The sequence below is a fragment of the Oncorhynchus kisutch genome, linkage group LG11 (assembly GCF_002021735.2).
Source record: "Oncorhynchus kisutch isolate 150728-3 linkage group LG11, Okis_V2, whole genome shotgun sequence".
Classification (NCBI taxonomy): domain Eukaryota; kingdom Metazoa; phylum Chordata; class Actinopteri; order Salmoniformes; family Salmonidae; genus Oncorhynchus; species Oncorhynchus kisutch.
This window is the reverse complement of record NC_034184.2, coordinates 84964105-84984104: the sequence shown is the minus strand read 5'-3', so window position 1 is coordinate 84984104 and position 20000 is coordinate 84964105. Positions and strand designations below refer to the sequence as shown.

The window sequence follows — 20000 nt, the reverse complement described above, 5'->3', positions numbered from 1 at the left end:
TATGAGTCCATGCTTCATGAATCGTTATAGACTCGTGGGTTATGAGTCCATGCTTCATGAATCGTTAAAGACTCTTTGGGGTACGAGTTCATGGTTCATGAATCGTTATAGACTATTTGTGGTATGAGTCTATGGTTCATGAATCGTTATAGACTATTTGTGGTATGAGTCTATGGTTCATGAATCGTTATTTACTCGTGAATTATGAGTCCATAGTTCATGAATCGTTATCGACTCTTTGGGGTACGAGTTCATGGTTCATGAATCGTTATAGACTATTTGTGGTATGAGTCTATGGTTCATGAATCGTTATAGACTATTTGTGGTATGAGTCCATAGTTCATGAATCGTTATCGACTCTTTGGGGTACGAGTTCATGGTTCATGAATCGTTATAGACTATTTGTGGTATGAGTCTATGGTTCATGAATCGTTATAGACTCGTGGATTATGAGTCCATAGTTCATGAATCGTTATCGACACTTTGGGGTACGAGTTCATGGTTCATGAATCGTTATAGACTATTTGTGGTATGAGTCTATGGTTCATGAATCGTTATAGACTCGTGGATTATGAGTCCATGGTTCATGAATCGTTATCGACTCTTTGGGGTACGAGTTCATGGTTCATGAATCGTTATAGACAATTTGTGGTATGAGTCTATGGTTCATGAATCATTATAGACTCATGGATTATGAGTCCATGGTTCATGAATCGTTATCGACTCTTTGGGGTACGAGTTCATGGTTCATGAATCGTTATAGACTATTTGTGGTATGAGTCTATGGTTCATGAATCGTTATAGACTGTTTGTGGTATGAATCTATGGTTCATGAATCGTTATAGACTATTTGTGGTATGAGTCTATGGTTCATGAATCGTTATAGACTCTTTGGGGTACGAGTCTATGGTTCATGAATCGTTATAGACTGTCATTATTACGTTCCGTTTTCTTCCCCTTTCTTTGATATGCTGTGTTTTCTGAATACAGTAGTTATTGTTTGCTGGTTTGTAACAATCTGAGTGTGTGTGTGTGCTAGTTTGTGCATGCACTGTGTTGTAGTTATTCCACTGTGTTATAGTTATTCCACTGTGTTATAGTTATTCCACTGTGTTGTAGTTATTCCACTGTGTTGTAGTTATTCCACTGTGTTATAGTTATTCCACTGTGTTATAGTTATTCCACTGTGTTGTAGTTATTCCACTGTGTTATAGTTATTCCACTGTGTTATAGTTATTCCACTGTGTTGTAGTTATTCCACTGTGTTATAGTTATTCCACTGTGTTATAGTTATTCCACTTTGTTATAGTTATTCCACTGTGTTATAGTTACACCACTGTGTTGTAGTTATTCCACTGTGTTGTAGTTATTCCACTGTGTTATAGTTATTCCACTGTGTTATAGTTACACCACTGTGTTATAGTTATTCCACTTTGTTATAGTTATTCCACTGTGTTATAGTTACACCACTGTGTTATAGTTATTCCACTTTGTTATAGTTATTCCACTGTGTTATAGTTATTCCACTGTGTTGTAGTTATTCCACTGTGTTATAGTTATTCCACTGTGTTATAGTTATTCCACTGTGTTATGGTTATTCCACTGTATTATAGTTACACCACTGTGTTGTAGTTATTCCACTTTGTTATAGTTATTCCACTGTGTTATAGTTACACCACTGTGTTGTAGTTATTCCACTGTGTTGTAGTTATTCCACTGTGTTGTAGTTATTCCACTGTGTTATAGTTTTTCCACTGTGTTGTAGTTATTCCACTGTGTTATAGTTATTCCACTGTGTTATAGTTATTCCACTGTGTTATAGTTATTCCACTGTATTATAGTTACACCACTGTGTTATAGTTATTCCATTGTGTTATAGTTATTCCATTGTGTTATAGTTACACCACTGTGTTATAGTTATTCCACTTTGTTATAGTTATTCCACTGTGTTATAGTCACACCACTGTGTTGTAGTTATTCCACTGTGTTATAGTTATTCCATTGTGTTATAGTTATTCCACTGTGTTATAGTTATTCCACTGTGTTATAGTTATTCCACTGTGTTATAGTTACACCACTGTGTTATAGTTATTCCACTGTGTTATAGTTATTCCACTGTGTTATAGTTACACCACTGTGTTATAGTTATTCCACTGTGTTATAGTTATTCCACTGTGTTATAGTTATTCCACTGTGTTATAGTTATTCCATTGTGTTATAGTTATTCCACTGTGTTATAGTTACACCACAATATATCCCTATTATATTATATCTATCCATTTTCAAGGCAGACATGTTGGTGTGTTGTTCTAAAGACAAGGCTCCCTCCCATTCTCCCGTCAACATGTGTTTCTCAGCAGAACGACCATAGTGGAAACATATCAAACATGACAGGAAAAGACTTCTTCAAAACCATGAGAGATAGATCTCACCGACCAACCCACTGAGCATGACTCCCTTTTGCCCACATCACGTGAATTTGTTTTGCCAAAAAGAAATTCCCTTTCTCCCCCCTCTTCTCCTCTCTCTCATCTCCCCCTCCCCTATATCCCCAAACGCCTGCCTGCTGCCTGAAGTGAAATAGATTGATTTCAAAATGTCAAAGATTGCCGAGCTATCAGATAACTGTGAAATCCTCTCTGTTGAGCTTTCAGTGGTATACTGTAACTCTGAGAGGCTCAGCGGGGCACGGGGTCACCCTCCGTTCACTACAGTCTTTAAAACACTTAATAATACCGTACATTGTTTCAATCGTATTTGCACGTCCATGCAGACTGACTCCCTTTCCATACAGGGGCCATTTTACGCCAGTATCCTACTACCATTGACTGTGTTAACCTTTCTTTCCTCTGACGCTACATTATAACCTGTGGTAAGCCATCCAGTGATTTAGTGGCAATTACTGATTTATTTGGTTAATTTGATATTATCTTAATATTAATTTGATTGATTACTTTGATTGAGGGGTGGGTTTAAAATGTATTGATAGGCTGTAGTTTGCCTGTTACTGCTGAGGTCTTGTTTTAACAGTGCATGCTCAAGTCGTGGATGGAGACAAAATAATAGTGCATACCTAGTGAATGCCATATGGATTTATTTTATATTTGTTTACCAGCGTTCAAGATGTTTTTTAAATTTATTTTTTATTCCTAGTTAAATTCAACAGGTTGAAATGAGAAAAAACTTCTTCTTTGTTGGCGTAATTGATGAACAATTTAGGCTAATATTTTATTTCCCTCAAAAATTCTTCAAGGGAATTTACCATGAGGAATATGTTAATCCCACATAGGATCAATTAAAGGATCTCCGTGGTTAATCCAAGGGAAAAAAAAACTATCAATAAGGTTGCCAATTATTATTTTTTAAACAATTAGGTTCTAGTCTAAAGGAACAGAGTGTAAAAGTTGTAACTAACTTTAATTAGTCAAATATTTCCTGTATTCTACCCTAGTAATTGTTTATAAATCATTCCTTTATTATATATTTATTATTTATTATAAGTTATTTATTTTTTATATATTATTTATTTAGTATTTATTGGGTGTATGTTAAAATCCATCCCACACAACCAAACCCACCAGAAAATACATATTGTTGTGTAGTTGTGGTGTGTTTTGGTGTGTGTGTGTGCTGATGGTGTGTGTGTGTGTGTGCTGACGGCGTGTGTGTTGTCTTTGTCCTCAGTTAAAACAGAACCTATGAGCAGCAGTGACATCACCACCCCAGTAGCCGACGTCTCCCTTGACAGCTTTTCAGGATCAGGTGAGACGGGGGACGGGGGATGGACATGTGTGTGTGCAGGGGGAGAGGGGTGGGGGTTGATTTGTGATTGTGTGCGTTTATAGGTGTGTGTGTGTGTGTGATGTCCCTGTGTGTGTGTGTGTGTGTGTGTGTGTGTGTGTGTGTGTGTGTGTGTGTGTGTGTGTGTGTGTGTGTGTGTGTGTGTGTGTGTGTGTGTGTGTGTGTGATCTGTTTTCAGAATTCCAACGTTTAGTCCGACTGGCAGGTGCTGCTGATGAGTTCAGTATTAATAACGATGTTTCCCTGAGGCCTTACAGCATACATAGTTACATAGTTACATAGAGTTACATACTGTATGTAATAGATATAGTTACATAGTTACATAGTTACATAGTTACATACTGTTACATAGTTACATACTGTATGTAATAGATATAGTTACATAGTTACATAGTGTTACATAATATGTTGTGCCATTTTGGACAAAGCCTTCTCACATAGGGCCCTGGTCAAAAGTACTATACAGGGAATTGGGTTCCGTTTGGGATACAGACCCAGACCACGGGCCCAGAACACAGGCCCAGGACACAGGCCCAGGACACAGGCCCAGGACAAAGGCCCAGGACACAGGCCATGACCACAGGCCCTGCATACAGGCCCAGAACACAGGCCCTGGACACTGCATCCATACTGTGTTTACACCAGTCTAGTGGTCGTCATGGCAATGCCGAAGTATCTCACATAGGGTAATGTTCCAAATGCCACCCTATGCCCTATATGGTGCACTACCTTAGACCAGACACTACGAAGGAGTGACAGCATATGGCAGGGTTCATCCCAAATGGCATCCTATGCCCTATATAGTGCACTACTTTTGACCAAGGACCACACCTACAGATATGCACTGTACACTCTTTGAAAAAAGGGTTCATTGGCTGTCCCCATAGGAGAACCCTTTTTGGTTCCAGGTAAAACGCTTTTGATTCCAGGTAGAACCCTTTTGGTTCCAAGCAGGTAGAACCCTTGTGGTTCCATGTAGAACCCTATTGGTTCCATGTAGAACCCTATTGGTTCCAGGTAGAACCCTTTTGGGTTCCATACAGGTTCTATATTCGCCGGTCAGCAGAATAAACCCTTGGCGTTTTTACCTGATTGTTTTGCTTCATTGTTGCGTTTCAGCGATTTGAACCTTAACTAAGGTTGAGGAAATAAATAGAGTAACGCAACGCAATTACACTTTCCAGAAGTTCTGTTGGCGAAAGATAATATTTACCTTATATCTTTAATGTTAAAATATGTGCTTGCCTCCTCTTCTCTTTTCAACTCAGTTATTGGAACCAGTGGCTTCAGCCCAAGACAAACACAGCAGTTCTCCTCACAGATTTACCCTTCCAAGTAAGGTTTCTTTTCTTTAGCTTCAGAAAGTAAACAGAATCCAACTTCATTGGGTTTAATTAGATCCTGCTGCGAGATGTGGAAGTTTCTACCTGCTTTGTTTGTCTGGATGTCTGCAGCTTGTGCACTTACCAACTTGTTGTAATTATTATCTTGCAAAAATATATATATTTTTTTGTGATTTCTCATTGTTTTGTAGTGTGTACCAGCTCAGGCGATGGCTACTTCTCTCTTTGCGGGCTTCGGCCCACTTTTAAAAAATTATATAGCAGAATCACAAAGAATTTGTCAGTGAACAAACTTTGTGTTGTGATTTTGTGAGTAAAATATGTTCATATCTCTCTCTTTCTCTCTCTCTCTCTCTCTCTCTCTCTCTCTCTCTCTCTCTCTCTCTCTCTCTCTCTCCTCCTTGTTTCTTTTCTGAAATAGCAGACCGTATCCACATATTCTCCCTACTCCTTCATCCCAAAATATGTCTGCGTACGGTCAGACACAGTACACCACAGGAATGCAGCAGGCCGCAGCCTATGCTAGCTACCCCCAGCCTGGACAACCCTATGGGATCCCTGCCTATGGTAAGCACAGGCCAATGCTATGCCTTCTGAACAACGAGCTGTATGGTTGAACTCATCAAAACACATTACAGATATATCTACATTACATGGAGGTACCTTTTTGACTGAAATACATGTAGATATGTGTATTATCATATTCTGTATACTGTATATACTATTATTATGGTAAGCACAGGCCAACCTCATGCCAATCTGGATTATATTTACTATATCTAAACTACATGGAGGTACCCATGTATATATATATATATATATATATATATATATATATATATATATATCATCCCCCATTTGTAATAATTAGAGATACAGTATAGATGTATTAATTGGAGATACAGTATAGATGTATTAATTGGAGATACAGTATAGATGTATTAATTAGATGTATTAATTAGAGATACAGTATAGATGTATTGATTAAAGATACAGTATAGAAGTATTAATTAGAGACACAGTATAGAAGTATTAATTAGAGATACAGTATAGATGTATTGATTAAAGATACAGTATAGATGTATTAATTAGAGACACAGTATAGAAGTATTAATTAGAGATACAGTATAGATGTATTAATTAGAGATACAGTATAGATGTAATAATTAGAGATACAGTATAGATGTATTAATTAGAGAGACAGTTTAGATGTAATAATTAGAGATACAGTATAGATGTATTAATTAGAGAGACAGTTTAGATCTATTAATTAAAGATACAGTATAGATGTATTAATTAGAGAGACAGTATAGATGTATTAATTAGAGAGACAGTTTAGATCTATTAATTAAAGATACAGTATAAATGCACTAGTTTATTAAGTTACGTTCTTCTTTATTTAAAAACAATTAACCAATTCTAATTCAGTTACAGTACTACGCTCATTACATCATATGATTATTTACAATTTAGCTACAGCTGAATGAAGTCCGATATAGTTTGTAGAAGTGACATAACTGTGGGACTGTCGCCTCTTGGAATTGCTGGTTGCTTTACAATCCTCCACTTGGGGGGGGTGGGGGGGGGGGGGGTGTATTGCAATTAAACGCTTAGCTCAGGACAAATTGTTTGTTCCCACGATAGCTCAAGAACGTGTCCTAGAACTCTGCTGAGACGTTGTTTTGTTGCCTGCAGCATATTTCTTCCAAGCTGTAAAATAAAAAATAAAAAATGTGCTTATCAAGCTATTCAGTCAGATCGGAAAAAAAGATTACCGATATAAATTTCAAAAACAAAAAAAAACTGGTTTCTTCAGGAACAAAACAGCAAAGCACATCACAATGTTGTTTATTAGTCCAGAGTCTTATGAGGGCTTTGACCCCCACAGAATATCCAATATGACCAGGAATTACACCCTATTCCCTATATATAGTGCACTACTTTAGACCAGAGCCCTATGGCACCCTATTCCCTATATATAGTGCACTACTTTAGACCAGAGCCCTATGGCACCCTATTCCCTATATATAGTGTACTACTTTAGACCAGGGCCCTATGGCACCCTATTCCCTATATGTAGTGCACTACTTTAGACCAGGGCCCTATGGCACCCTATTCCCTATATAGTGCACTACTTTAGACCAGAGCTCTATGGCACCCTATTCCCTATACAGTGCACTACTTTAGACCAGGGCCCTATGGCACCCTATTCCCTATATATAGTGCACTACTTTAGACCAGAGCCCTATGGCACCCTATTCCCTATATAGTGCACTACTTTAGACCAGGGCCCTATGGCATCCTATTCCCTATATATAGTGCACTACTTTAGACCAGGGCCCTATGGCACCCTATTCCCTATATATAGTGCACTACTTTAGACCAGAGCCCTATGGCACCCTATTCCCTATATATAGTGCACTACTTTAGACCAGGGCCCTATGGCACCCTATTCCCTATATATAGTGCACTACTTTAGACCAGGGCCCTATGGCACCCTATTCCCTATATATAGTGCACTACTTTAGACCAGGGCCCTATGGCACCCTATTCCCTATATATAGTGCACTACTTTAGACCAGGGCCCTATGGCACCCTATTCCCTATATATAGTGCACTACTTTAGACCAGGGCCCTATGGCACCCTATTCCCTATATATAGTGCACTACTTTAGACCAGAGCCCTATGGCACCCTATTCCCTATATATAGTGCACTACTTTAGACCAGGGCCCTATGGCACCCTATTCCCTATATATAGTGCACTACTTTAGACCAGAGCCCTATGGCACCCTATTCCCTATATATAGTGCACTACTTTTTGACGAGGGTCTATTACTGCCGTACCAAGCAACAACAAAAAAAGGCAGTAGCTGCTCATTTGGTCGAAAAATGAGTTAATGTAATTTTTGCTACATTAAATAGGAAATGCTTAATCACGTGGACAAGTATACTGCCTCTATTGTGTTCAGGAGTGAATGGGGGGTCATGTTATCAGTAACTGTATAAAGATACTGTGAAACCCAAAGGTCAATCAAATATATTTTTCTCAGTTCACTCTATGTGCAGCTATTGCCTTTTCGCTTGGTAGGGCAGTATAGACCCTGGTCTAAAAGTAGTGCACTATATAGGGTATAGGGTGCCATAGGGCCCTGGTCTAAAGTTGTGTACTATATAGGGAATAGGGTGCCACTTGAGAGACACACACAGTGTTTGTTCGAGTGGTAGCGAGTAGCTAACAAACGTGCCGTAGCGTAGGAAATATGTTGGGCCTGATCCACATCAGCGAAGGGACGTTTACTAATAACAATCAAGTGCGTTCTGTTTTTATTACTAGATATCGCCCATCTTTCAGACATTGAAAAGTACAGCTTTACTATGTGAGCTCTCGAGTGGCGCAGCGGTCTAAGGCGCTGCATCTCAGTGCTAGAGGCGTCACTACAGACCCTGGTTTGATTCCAGGCTGTATCACAACGGTCTAAGGGCACTGCATCTCAGTGCTAGAGGCGTCACTACAGACCCTGGTTAGATTCCAGGCTGTATCACAGCGGTCTAAGGGCACTGCATCTCAGTGCTAGAGGCGTCACTACAGACCCTGGTTTGATTCCAGGCTGTATCACAGTGGTCTAAGGGCACTGCATCTAGGTGCTAGAGGCGTCACTACAGACCCTGGTTTGATTCCAGGCTGTATCGCAGTGGTCTAAGGGCACTGCATCTAGGTGCTAGAGGCGTCACTACAGACCCTGGTTTGATTCCAGGCTGTATCGCAGTGGTCTAAGGGCACTGCATCTAGGTGCTAGAGGCGTCACTACAGACCCTGGTTTGATTCCAGGCTGTATCACAGTGGTCTAAGGGCACTGCATCTAGGTGCTAGAGGCGTCACTACAGACCCTGGTTTGATTCCAGGCTGTATCACAGTGGTCTAAGGGCAATGCATCTCAGTGCTAGAGGCATCACTACAGACCCTGGTTTGATTCCAGGCTGTATCACAGCGGTCTAAGGGCACTGCATCTCAGTGCTAGAGGCGTCACTACAGACCCTGGTTTGATTCCAGGCTGTGTCATTACCTGCCGTGATTAGGAGTCCCGTAGGGCGGTGGTAGACCGTCATTTTAAATAATAATTTGTTCATAACCGACTTGCCTAGTTAAAATGAAGGTTCATAAATAAAACATGTACGTCATATTTCTTGTTTAATTGTTGTATAAATTAAATCTGTTCATTTTTAAACCACCAAACGACCGTTGATTCCAAAGTGTGGATAACTGAAGCAGTTATAACACTGACTAGTTGTTAAAACACATTAACTACTATTAAAATCATCAAATATAGATAAAAATTAAAAATACTAATATAGGAAAATAGTACTATACTATACTATATATAAAATACTCTATTGCTTTTTGTCTTAGAGTCTGACAGCAGTGAATTGTGTGTGCATCGAACCGACGTAGTGTCACTAACTGATTCGGGTTCATTATGGGCAGGCATAAAGACAGAGGGGGGACTGAGCCAGTCCCAATCCCCAGGACAGACAGGCTTCCTCAGCTACAGCTCAGGATTCACCACCCCTCAGACGGGCCAGGCTCCATACAGCTATCAAATGCAAGGTGAGGAACAAAGATAATCATATCGTGTACTGTAATCTCCTCATATTTGTCTCCTCTCACGTTTCCTCAATTCCTCACCTCCTCTCATCGCTTCTTCGTTCACTTCCTCTCCTCGCCTCCTCTCCTCTCCTCACCTCCGTTCCTCAACTCCTCTCCTCAACACCTCTCATCAACTCCTTTCCTCACCTCCTCTCCACAATTCCACTCCTCACCTACTCGCCTCCTCTCCTCTCCTCACCTCCGATCCTCAACTCCTCTCCTCAACTCTATTCCACACCTCCTCTCCTCACCTCCTCTCCTCATCTCCACTCCTCAACTCCTTTCCACACCTCCTCTCTTCAACTCCTCTCCTCACCTCCTCTCCAGACCTCCTCTCCTCAACTCTATTCCACACCTCCTCTCCTCAACTCCTCTCCTCACCGCCTCTCCTCAACTCTATTCCACACCTCCTCTCCTCAACTCCTCACCTCCTCTCCTCAACAACTCTCCTCACCTCCTCTCCTCACCTCCTCTCCTCAACTCTATTCCACACCTCCTCTCCTTACCTCTTCTCCTCTCCTCCTCTCCTCACCTCCTCTCCTCATCTCCTCTCCTCAACTCCTCTCCTCAACTCCTCTCCTCACCTCCGATCCTCAACTCCTCTCCTCACCTCCGATGCTCAACTCCTCTCCTCACCTCCGATCCTCACCTCCTCTCCTCACCTCTATTCCACACCTCCTCTCCTCAACTCCTCTCCTCACCTCCTCTCCTCACCTCTATTCCACACCTCCTCTCCTCATCTCCTCTCCTCACCTCCTCTCCTCACATCCTCTCCTCACCTCCGATCCTCACCTCCTCTCCTCAACTCCTCTCCTCACCTCCTCTCCTCAACTCCTCTCCTCACCTCCTCTCCTCACCTCCTCTCCTCACCTCCTCTCCTCAACTGTATTCCACACCTCCTCTCCTCACCTCCGATTCTCAACTCCTCTCCTCACCTCCTCCTCACCTCACCTCCTCTTCACACCTCCTCTGCTCACCTCTATTCCACACCTCCTCTCCTAGCCTGGCTAACCAGAGCTAACTGTAGCCTAACAGCCTGGCTAACCAGAGCTAACTGTAGCCTAACAGCCTGGCTAACCAGAGCTAACTGTAGCCTAACAGCCTGGCTAACCAGAGCTAACTGTAGCCTATCAGCCTGGCTAACCAGAGCTAACTGTAGCCTAACAGCCTGGCTAACCAGAGCTAACTGTAGCCTAACAGCCTGGCTAACCAGAGCTAACTGTAGCCTAACAGCCTGGCTAACCAGAGCTAACTGTAGCCTATCAGCCTGGCTAACCAGAGCTAACTGTAGCCTAACAGCCTGGCTAAATCTCTATTTAATCTTTCTATAAAGTGTTTTCGTACGCCATCAGACATTTTTTTGGGGTGAGAAGACCGTCTCATGGTCTGACAAACACCGCTGTAACTCATCTACCTTCAGCTGCAGATGCATTGGATTGAGACTCGGCCCATGCAGAGATCTCCAGCTTAAACTGACTGATTTTGATGGGGGGGATCTTTTTGATTATGTTTACTTGGATTGAGACACAGACGCGTCAATAAGCTCATAAGGATTCAATTTACTTGAAAGTTCTGTGGCAAGAACTGAAAATGTTTGTCTAGCAATGATCAACAACCAATCTGACAGAAGCTTGAAGATTTAAAAAAAATGATACCTAGAAAGACTCACAGTTGTAATTGCTGCCAAACATGTTCTACAGAGTATTCACTCAGGGGTGTGTATCTCTGTATTCATTTTCAATACATTTGCAAGCATTTCTAAGAACCTGTTTTCACTTTGTCATTATGGGGTATTGTGATGTCATTATGGGGTTATTGTGATGTCATTATGGGGTTATTGTGATGTCATTATGGGGTTATTGTGATGTCATTATGGGGTACTGTGCTGTCATTATAGGGTATTGTGTGTAGCTTGGTGAGAAAAGCTTGGATTCAGGCTGTAACACAACAAAATGTGTAATAAGTCAAGAGACATGAATAGTTTCTGAAGGCAGTGTATCAGCTCTGGCTGTAAGCTTTGTGTTCTCTCCACTGAATAACGTGTGAAAGTAGAAACATATCCACATGTTGTTGAAAAACCTCCAGAGCGTCTCACAATAAATAAGGCCAAAAGAACAGCAGATGTGTGGAGCGGCCAGGGGAAGCCTCTTTTCCACACCTCTTAACCAAATACTACATGCCAGCCTGTCTGCCGACTCTCTGCTGTACAGCTCTACAGCCTTGAGAGAGAGAGAGAGCGGGAGAGAGAGAGCGAGAGAGAGAGAGCGAGAGAGAGAGAGAGAGAGGGAGAGAGAGAGAGAGAGGAGGGAGAGAGAGAGGGTTATTAGGGTCTCTAATTGTGTCTCTTCTAGGGTCTCCACTAGTTTCTCTACTAGTGTCTCTAATAGGGTCTCTACTAGTGTCTCTAATAGGGCCTCTAATAGTGTCTCTACTATCTCTACTAGTGTCTCTACTAGTGTCTCTACTAGTGTCTCTACTAGTGTCTCTACTAATATCTCTACTAGGGTCTCTAATAGTGTCTCTAATAGGGTCTCTACTAGTGTCTCTACTAGTGTCTCTACTAGTGTTTCTACTAGGGTCTCTAATAGTGTCTCTACTCGTGTCTCTACTAGTGTCTCTACTAGGGTCTCTAATAGTGTCTCTACTAGGGTCTCTAATAGTGTCTCTACTAGGGTCTCTAGTAGTGTCTCCACTAGTGTCTCTACTAGTGTCTCTACTAGGGTCTCTAATAGTGTCTCTACTAGAGTCTCTAGTAGTGTCTCTACTAGTGTCTCTAATAGGGTCTCTACTAGTGTCTCCTCTAGTGTCTCTACTAGGGTCTCTAATAGTTTCTCTACTAGTGTCTCTACTAGTGTCTATACTAGTGTCTCTACTAGTGTCTCTAATAGTTTCTCTAACAGGGTCTCCATTAGGGCCTCTTCTAGTGTCTCTACTAGTGTCTCTGCTAGTGTCTCTACTAGTGTCTCTACTAGGGTCTCCATTAGGGTCTCTATTAGTTTATCTACTATCTCCACTAAGGTCTCTACTAGTGTCTCTACTAGTGTCTCTACTATTTCCACTAGTGTCTCTACTAGTGTCTCTACTAGGGTCTCTACTCGTGTCTCTAATAGCGTCTCCATTGGGGTCTTTAATAATGTCTCTACAAGTGTCTCCATTAGCGTCTCTAATTTTGTCTCTTCTAGGGTCTCCACTAGTATCTCTACTAGTGTCTCTACTAGTGTCTCTAATAGGGTCTCTACTAGTGTCTCTAATAGGGCCTCTAATAGTGTCTCTACCATCTCTACTAGTGTCTCTACTAGTGTCTCTACTAGTGTCTCTACTAATGTCTCTACTAGGGTCTCTAATAGTGTCTCTAATAGGGTCTCTACTAGTGTCTCTACTAGGGTCTCTACTAGGGTCTCTACTAGTGTCTCTACTAGGGTCTCTAATAGTGTCTCTACTCGTGTCTCTACTAGTGTCTCTACTAGGGTCTCTAATAGTGTCTCTACTAGGGTCTCTAGTAGTGTCTCCACTAGTGTCTCTACTAGTGTCTCTACTAGGGTCTCTAATAGTGTCTCTACTAGGGTCTCTAGTAGTGTCTCTACTAGTGTCTCTAATAGTGTCTCTACTAATGTCTCTTCTAGTGTCTCTACTAGGGTCTCTACTAGTGTCTCTACTAGGGTCTCTACTAGTGTCTCTACTAGGGTGTCCATTAGGGTCTCTAATAGTGTCTCTACTAGTGTCTCTACTAGGTCTCTAGTAGTGTCTCCTCTAGTGTCTCTACTAGGGTCTCTAATAGGGTCTCTACTAGTGTCTCTACTAGTGTCTCTACTAGTTCTCTACTAGTGTCTCTACTAGTTTCTCTACTAGTGTCTCTACTAGTGTCTACACTAGTGTCTCTACTAGTGTCTACACTAGTGTCTCTACTAGTGTCTCTACTAGTGTCTCTACTAGTGTCTCTACTAGTGTCTCTAATAGTTTCTCTACTAGTGTCTCTACTAGTTTCTCTACTAGTGTCTCTACTAGTGTCTCTACTAGTGTCTCTACTAGTTTCTCTACTAGGGTCTCTACTAGGGTCTCTAATAGTGTCTCTACTAGGGTCTCTAGTAGTGTCTCCACTAGTGTCTCTACTAGTGTCTCTACTAGGGTCTCTAATAGTGTCTCTACTAGGGTCTCTAGTAGTGTCTCTACTAGTGTCTCTAATAGTGTCTCTACTAATGTCTCTTCTAGTGTCTCTACTAGGGTCTCTACTAGTGTCTCTACTAGGGTCTCTACTAGTGTCTCTACTAGGGTGTCCATTAGGGTCTCTAATAGTGTCTCTACTAGTGTCTCTACTAGGTCTCTAGTAGTGTCTCCTCTAGTGTCTCTACTAGGGTCTCTAATAGGGTCTCTACTAGTGTCTCTACTAGTGTCTCTACTAGTTTCTCTACTAGTGTCTCTACTAGTTTCTCTACTAGTGTCTCTACTAGTGTCTACACTAGTGTCTCTACTAGTGTCTACACTAGTGTCTCTACTAGTGTCTCTACTAGTGTCTCTACTAGTGTCTCTACTAGTGTCTCTAATAGTTTCTCTACTAGTGTCTCTACTAGTTTCTCTACTAGTGTCTCTACTAGTGTCTCTACTAGTGTCTCTACTAGTTTCTCTACTAGGGTCTCTAATAGGGTCTCTACTAGTGTCTCTTCTAGTGTCTCTACTAGGGTCTCTACTAGTGTCTCTAATAGGGTCTCCATTAGGGCCTTTTCTAGTGTCTCTACTAGTGTCTCCGCTAGTGTCTCTACTAGTGTCTCTACTAGGGTCTCTAATAGTGTCTCTACTAGGGTCTCTAGTAGTGTCTCCACTAGTGTCTCTACTAGTGTCTCTACTAGGGTCTCTAATAGTGTCTCTACTAGAGTCTCTAGTAGTGTCTCTACTAGTGTCTCTAATAGGGTCTCTACTAGTGTCTCCTCTAGTGTCTCTACTAGGGTCTCTAATAGTTTCTCTACTAGTGTCTCTACTAGTGTCTCTACCAGTGTCTCTACTACTGTCTCTACTAGTTTCTCTACTAGGGTCTCTACTAGGGTCTCTAATAGGGTCTCTACTAGTGTCTCCTCTAGTGTCTCTACTAGAGTCTCTACTAGTGTCTCTACTAGTGTCTCTACTAGTGTCTCTACTAGTGTCTCTACTAGTGTCTATACTAGAGTCTCTACTAGTGTCTATACTAGTGTCTCTACTAGTGTCTCTACTAGTGTCTCTGCTAGTGTCTCTACTAGTGTCTCTACTAGGGTCTCTACTAGGGTCTCTAATAGGGTCTCTACTAGTGTCTCCTCTAGTGTCTCTACTAGAGTCTCTACTAGTGTCTATACTAGTGTCTCTACTAGTGTCTCTAAATCAAATCAAATCAAATCAAATCAAATTTATTTATATAGCCCTTCGTACATCAGCTGATATCTCAAAGTGCTGTACAGAAACCCAGCCTAAAACCCCAAACAGCAAGCAATGCAGGTGGAGAAGCACAGTGGCTAGGAAAAACTCCCTAGAAAGGCCAATACCTAGGAAGAAACCTAGAGAGGAACCAGGCTATGTGGGGTGGCCAGTCCTCTTCTGGCTGTGCCGGGTGGAGATTATAACAGAACATGGTCAAGATGTTCAATGTTCATAAATGACCAGCATGGTCGAATAATAATAAGGCAGAACAGTTGAAACTAGAGCAGCAGCACAGTCAGGTGGAAGTTGAAACTGGAGCAGCAGCATGGCCAGGTAGACTGGGGACAGCAAGGAGTCATCATGTCAGGTAGTCCTGGGGCATGGTCCTAGGGCTCAGGTCAGTTGAAACTGGAACAGCAGCATGGCCAGGTGTCTCTACTAGTGTCTCTACTAGTGTCTCTACTAGTGTCTATACTAGTGTCTATACTAGTGTCTCTACTAGTGTCTCTACTAGTGTATCTAATAGTTTCTCTAACAGGGTCTCCATTAGGGCCTCTTCTAGTGTCTCTACTAGTGTCTCTGCTAGTGTCTCTACTAGTGTCTCTACTAGGGTCTCCATTAGGGTCTCTATTAGTTTATCTACTATCTCCACTAAGGTCTCTACTTGTGTCTCTACTAGTGTCTCTACTAGTGTCTCTACTATTTCCACTAGTGTCTCTACTAGTGTCTCTACTAGGGTCTCTACTCGTGTCTCTAATAGCGTCTCCATTAGGGTCTTTAATAATGTCTCTACAAGGGTCTCCATTAGCGTCTCTAATTGTGTCTCTTCTAGGGTCTCCACTAGTATCTCTACTAGTGTCTCTACTAGTGTCTCTAATAGGGTCTCTACTAGTGTCTCTAATAGGGTCTCTAATAGTGTCTCTACTAGGGTCTCTAGTAGTGTCTCCACTAGTGTCTCTACTAGTGTCTCTACTAGGGTCTCTAATAGTGTCTCTACTAGAGTCTCTAGTAGTGTCTCTACTAGTGTCTCTAATAGGGCCTCTACTAGTGTCTCCTCTAGTGTCTCTACTAGGGTCTCTAATAGTTTCTCTACTAGTGTCTCTACTAGTGTCTCTACCAGTGTCTCTACTACTGTCTCTACTAGTTTCTCTACTAGGGTCTCTAATAGGGTCTCTACTAGTGTCTCCTCTAGTGTCTCTACTAGAGTCTCTACTAGTGTCTATACTAGTGTCTCTACTAGTGTCTCTACTAGTGTCTCTGCTAGTGTCTCTACTAGTGTCTCTACTAGGGTCTCTACTAGGGTCTCTAATAGGGTCTCTACTAGTGTCTCCTCTAGTGTCTCTACTAGAGTCTCTACTAGTGTCTATACTAGTGTCTCTACTAGTGTCTCTACTAGTGTCTCTACTAGTGTCTCTACTAGTGTCTATACTAGTGTCTATACTAGTGTCTCTACTAGTGTCTCTACTAGTGTATCTAATAGTTTCTCTAACAGGGTCTCCATTAGGGCCTCTTCTAGTGTCTCTACTAGTGTCTCTGCTAGTGTCTCTACTAGTGTCTCTACTAGGGTCTCCATTAGGGTCTCTATTAGTTTATCTACTATCTCCACTAAGGTCTCTACTTGTGTCTCTACTAGTGTCTCTACTAGTGTCTCTACTATTTCCACTAGTGTCTCTACTAGTGTCTCTACTAGGGTCTCTACTCGTGTCTCTAATAGCGTCTCCATTAGGGTCTTTAATAATGTCTCTACAAGGGTCTCCATTAGCGTCTCTAATTGTGTCTCTTCTAGGGTCTCCACTAGTATCTCTACTAGTGTCTCTACTAGTGTCTCTAATAGGGTCTCTACTAGTGTCTCTAATAGGGCCTCTAATAGTGTCTCTACTATCTCTACTAGTGTCTCTACTAGTGTCTCTACTAATGGCTCTACTAGGGTCTCTAATAGTGTCTCTAATAGGGTCTCTAATAGTGTCTCTACTAGGGTCTCTAGTAGTGTCTCCACTAGTGTCTCTACTAGTGTCTCTACTAGGGTCTCTAATAGTGTCTCTACTAGAGTCTCTAGTAGTGTTTCTACTAGGGTCTCTAATAGTGTCTCTACTCGTGTCTCTACTAGTGTCTCTACTAGGGTCTCTAATAGTGTCTCTACTAGGGTCTCTAATAGTGTCTCTACTAGGGTCTCTAGTAGTGTCTCCACTAGTGTCTCTACTAGTGTCTCTACTAGGGTCTCTAATAGTGTCTCTACTAGAGTCTCTAGTAGTGTCTCTACTAGTGTCTCTAATAGGGTCTCTACTAGTGTCTCCTCTAGTGTCTCTACTAGGGTCTCTAATAGTTTCTCTACTAGTGTCTCTACTAGTGTCTATACTAGTGTCTCTACTAGTGTCTCTACTAGTGTCTCTAATAGTTTCTCTAACAGGGTCTCCATTAGGGCCTCTTCTAGTGTCTCTACTAGTGTCTCTGCTAGTGTCTCTACTAGTGTCTCTACTAGGGTCTCCATTAGGGTCTCTATTAGTTTATCCACTATCTCCACTAAGGTCTCTACTAGGGTCTCTACTAGTGTCTCTACTAGGGTCTCTACTAGTGTCTCTACTAGGGTGTCCATTAGGGTCTCTAATAGTGTCTCTACTAGTGTCTCTACTAGGGTCTCTAGTAGTGTCTCCTCTAGTGTCTCTACTAGTGTCTACACTAGTGTCTCTACTAGTGTCTACACTAGTGTCTCTACTAGTGTCTCTACTAGTGTCTCTACTAGTGTCTCTACTAGTGTCTCTAATAGTTTCTCTACTAGTGTCTCTACTAGTTTCTCTACTAGTGTCTCTACTAGTGTCTCTACTAGTGTCTCTACTAGTTTCTCTACTAGGGTCTCTAATAGGGTCTCTACTAGTGTCTCTTCTAGTGTCTCTACTAGGGTCTCTACTAGTGTCTCTAATAGGGTCTCCATTAGGGCCTTTTCTAGTGTCTCTACTAGTGTCTCTGCTAGTGTCTCTACTAGTGTCTCTACTAGGGTCTCTAATAGTGTCTCTACTAGGGTCTCTAGTAGTGTCTCCACTAGTGTCTCTACTAGTGTCTCTACTAGGGTCTCTAATAGTGTCTCTACTAGAGTCTCTAGTAGTGTCTCTACTAGTGTCTCTAATAGGGTCTCTACTAGTGTCTCCTCTAGTGTCTCTACTAGGGTCTCTAATAGTTTCTCTACTAGTGTCTCTACTAGTGTCTCTACCAGTGTCTCTACTACTGTCTCTACTAGTTTCTCTACTAGGGTCTCTAATAGGGTCTCTACTAGTGTCTCCTCTAGTGTCTCTACTAGAGTCTCTACTAGTGTCTCTACTAGGGTCTCTAATAGTGTCTCTACTAGGGTCTCTAGTAGTGTCTCCACTAGTGTCTCTACTAGTGTCTCTACTAGGGTCTCTAATAGTGTCTCTACTAGAGTCTCTAGTAGTGTCTCTACTAGTGTCTCTAATAGGGTCTCTACTAGTGTCTCCTCTAGTGTCTCTACTAGTGTCTCTACTAGTGTCTCTACTAGTGTCTCTACTAGTGTCTATACTAGTGTCTATACTAGTGTCTCTACTAGTGTCTCTACTAGTGTATCTAATAGTTTCTCTAACAGGGTCTCCATTAGGGCCTCTTCTAGTGTCTCTACTAGTGTCTCTGCTAGTGTCTCTACTAGTGTCTCTACTAGGGTCTCCATTAGGGTCTCTATTAGTTTATCTACTATCTCCACTAAGGTCTCTACTTGTGTCTCTACTAGTGTCTCTACTAGTGTCTCTACTATTTCCACTAGTGTCTCTACTAGTGTCTCTACTAGGGTCTCTACTCGTGTCTCTAATAGCGTCTCCATTAGGGTCTTTAATAATGTCTCTACAAGGGTCTCCATTAGCGTCTCTAATTGTGTCTCTTCTAGGGTCTCCACTAGTATCTCTACTAGTGTCTCTACTAGTGTCTCTAATAGGGTCTCTACTAGTGTCTCTAATAGGGCCTCTAATAGTGTCTCTACTATCTCTACTAGTGTCTCTACTAGTGTCTCTACTAATGGCTCTACTAGGGTCTCTAATAGTGTCTCTAATAGGGTCTCTACTAGTGTCTCTACTAGGGTCTCTACTAGGGTCTCTACTAGTGTCTCTACTAGGGTCTCTAATAGTGTCTCTACTCGTGTCTCTACTAGTGTCTCTACTAGGGTCTCTAATAGTGTCTCTACTAGGGTCCCTAGTAGTGTCTCCACTAGTGTCTCTACTAGTGTCTCTACTAGGGTCTCTAATAGTGTCTCTACTAGGGTCTCTAGTAGTGTCTCTACTAGTGTCTCTAATAGTGTCTCTACTAATGTCTCTTCTAGTGTCTCTACTAGGGTCTCTACTAGTGTCTCTACTAGTGTCTCTACTAGGGTCTCTACTAGTGTCTCTACTAGGGTGTCCATTAGGGTCTCTAATAGTGTCTCTACTAGTGTCTCTACTAGGGTCTCTAATAGGGTCTCTAATAGGGTCTCCATTAGGGCCTTTTCTAGTGTCTCTACTAGTGTCTCTGCTAGTGTCTCTACTAGTGTCTCTACTAGGGTCTCCATTAGGGTCTCTATTAGTTTATCTACTATCTCCACTAAGGTCTCTACTAGTGTCTCTACTAGTGTCTCTACTAGTGTCTCTACTATTTCCACTAGTGTCTCTACTAGTGTCTCTACTAGGGTCTCTACTCGTGTCTCTAATAGGGTCTCCATTAGGGTCTCTTCTAGTGTCTCTACTAGGGTCTCTACTAGTGTCTCTAATAGGGTCTCCATTAGGGCCTCTTCTAGTGTCTCTACTAGTGTCTCTGCTAGTGTCTCTACTAGTGTCTCTACTAGGGTCTCCATTAGGG

The 20000-nt window shown here is 41.9% G+C and overlaps 1 protein-coding gene across 8 annotated transcripts in view; it reads left to right on the top strand.

Moving 5' to 3' along the window:
• LOC109881801 (eyes absent homolog 1-like) overlaps positions 1-20000 on the top strand; it is a 74179-nt gene that overhangs the window by 29202 nt on the left and 24977 nt on the right. For 3 of the 8 annotated variants that reach the window (XM_031836431.1, XM_031836429.1, XM_031836426.1), the window contains 4 exons: positions 3685-3762; positions 5070-5136; positions 5566-5711; positions 9630-9752. In XM_031836431.1, coding sequence (XP_031692291.1) covers positions 3685-3762; positions 5070-5136; positions 5566-5711; positions 9630-9752 — 414 coding nt within the window. Of the gene's footprint in view, positions 1-2794; positions 2873-3684; positions 3763-5069; positions 5137-5565; positions 5712-9629; positions 9753-20000 lie in introns of all 8 variants that reach the window. The other 5 variants (XM_031836424.1, XM_031836428.1, XM_031836430.1 and 2 more) reach the window with 3 other exon arrangements.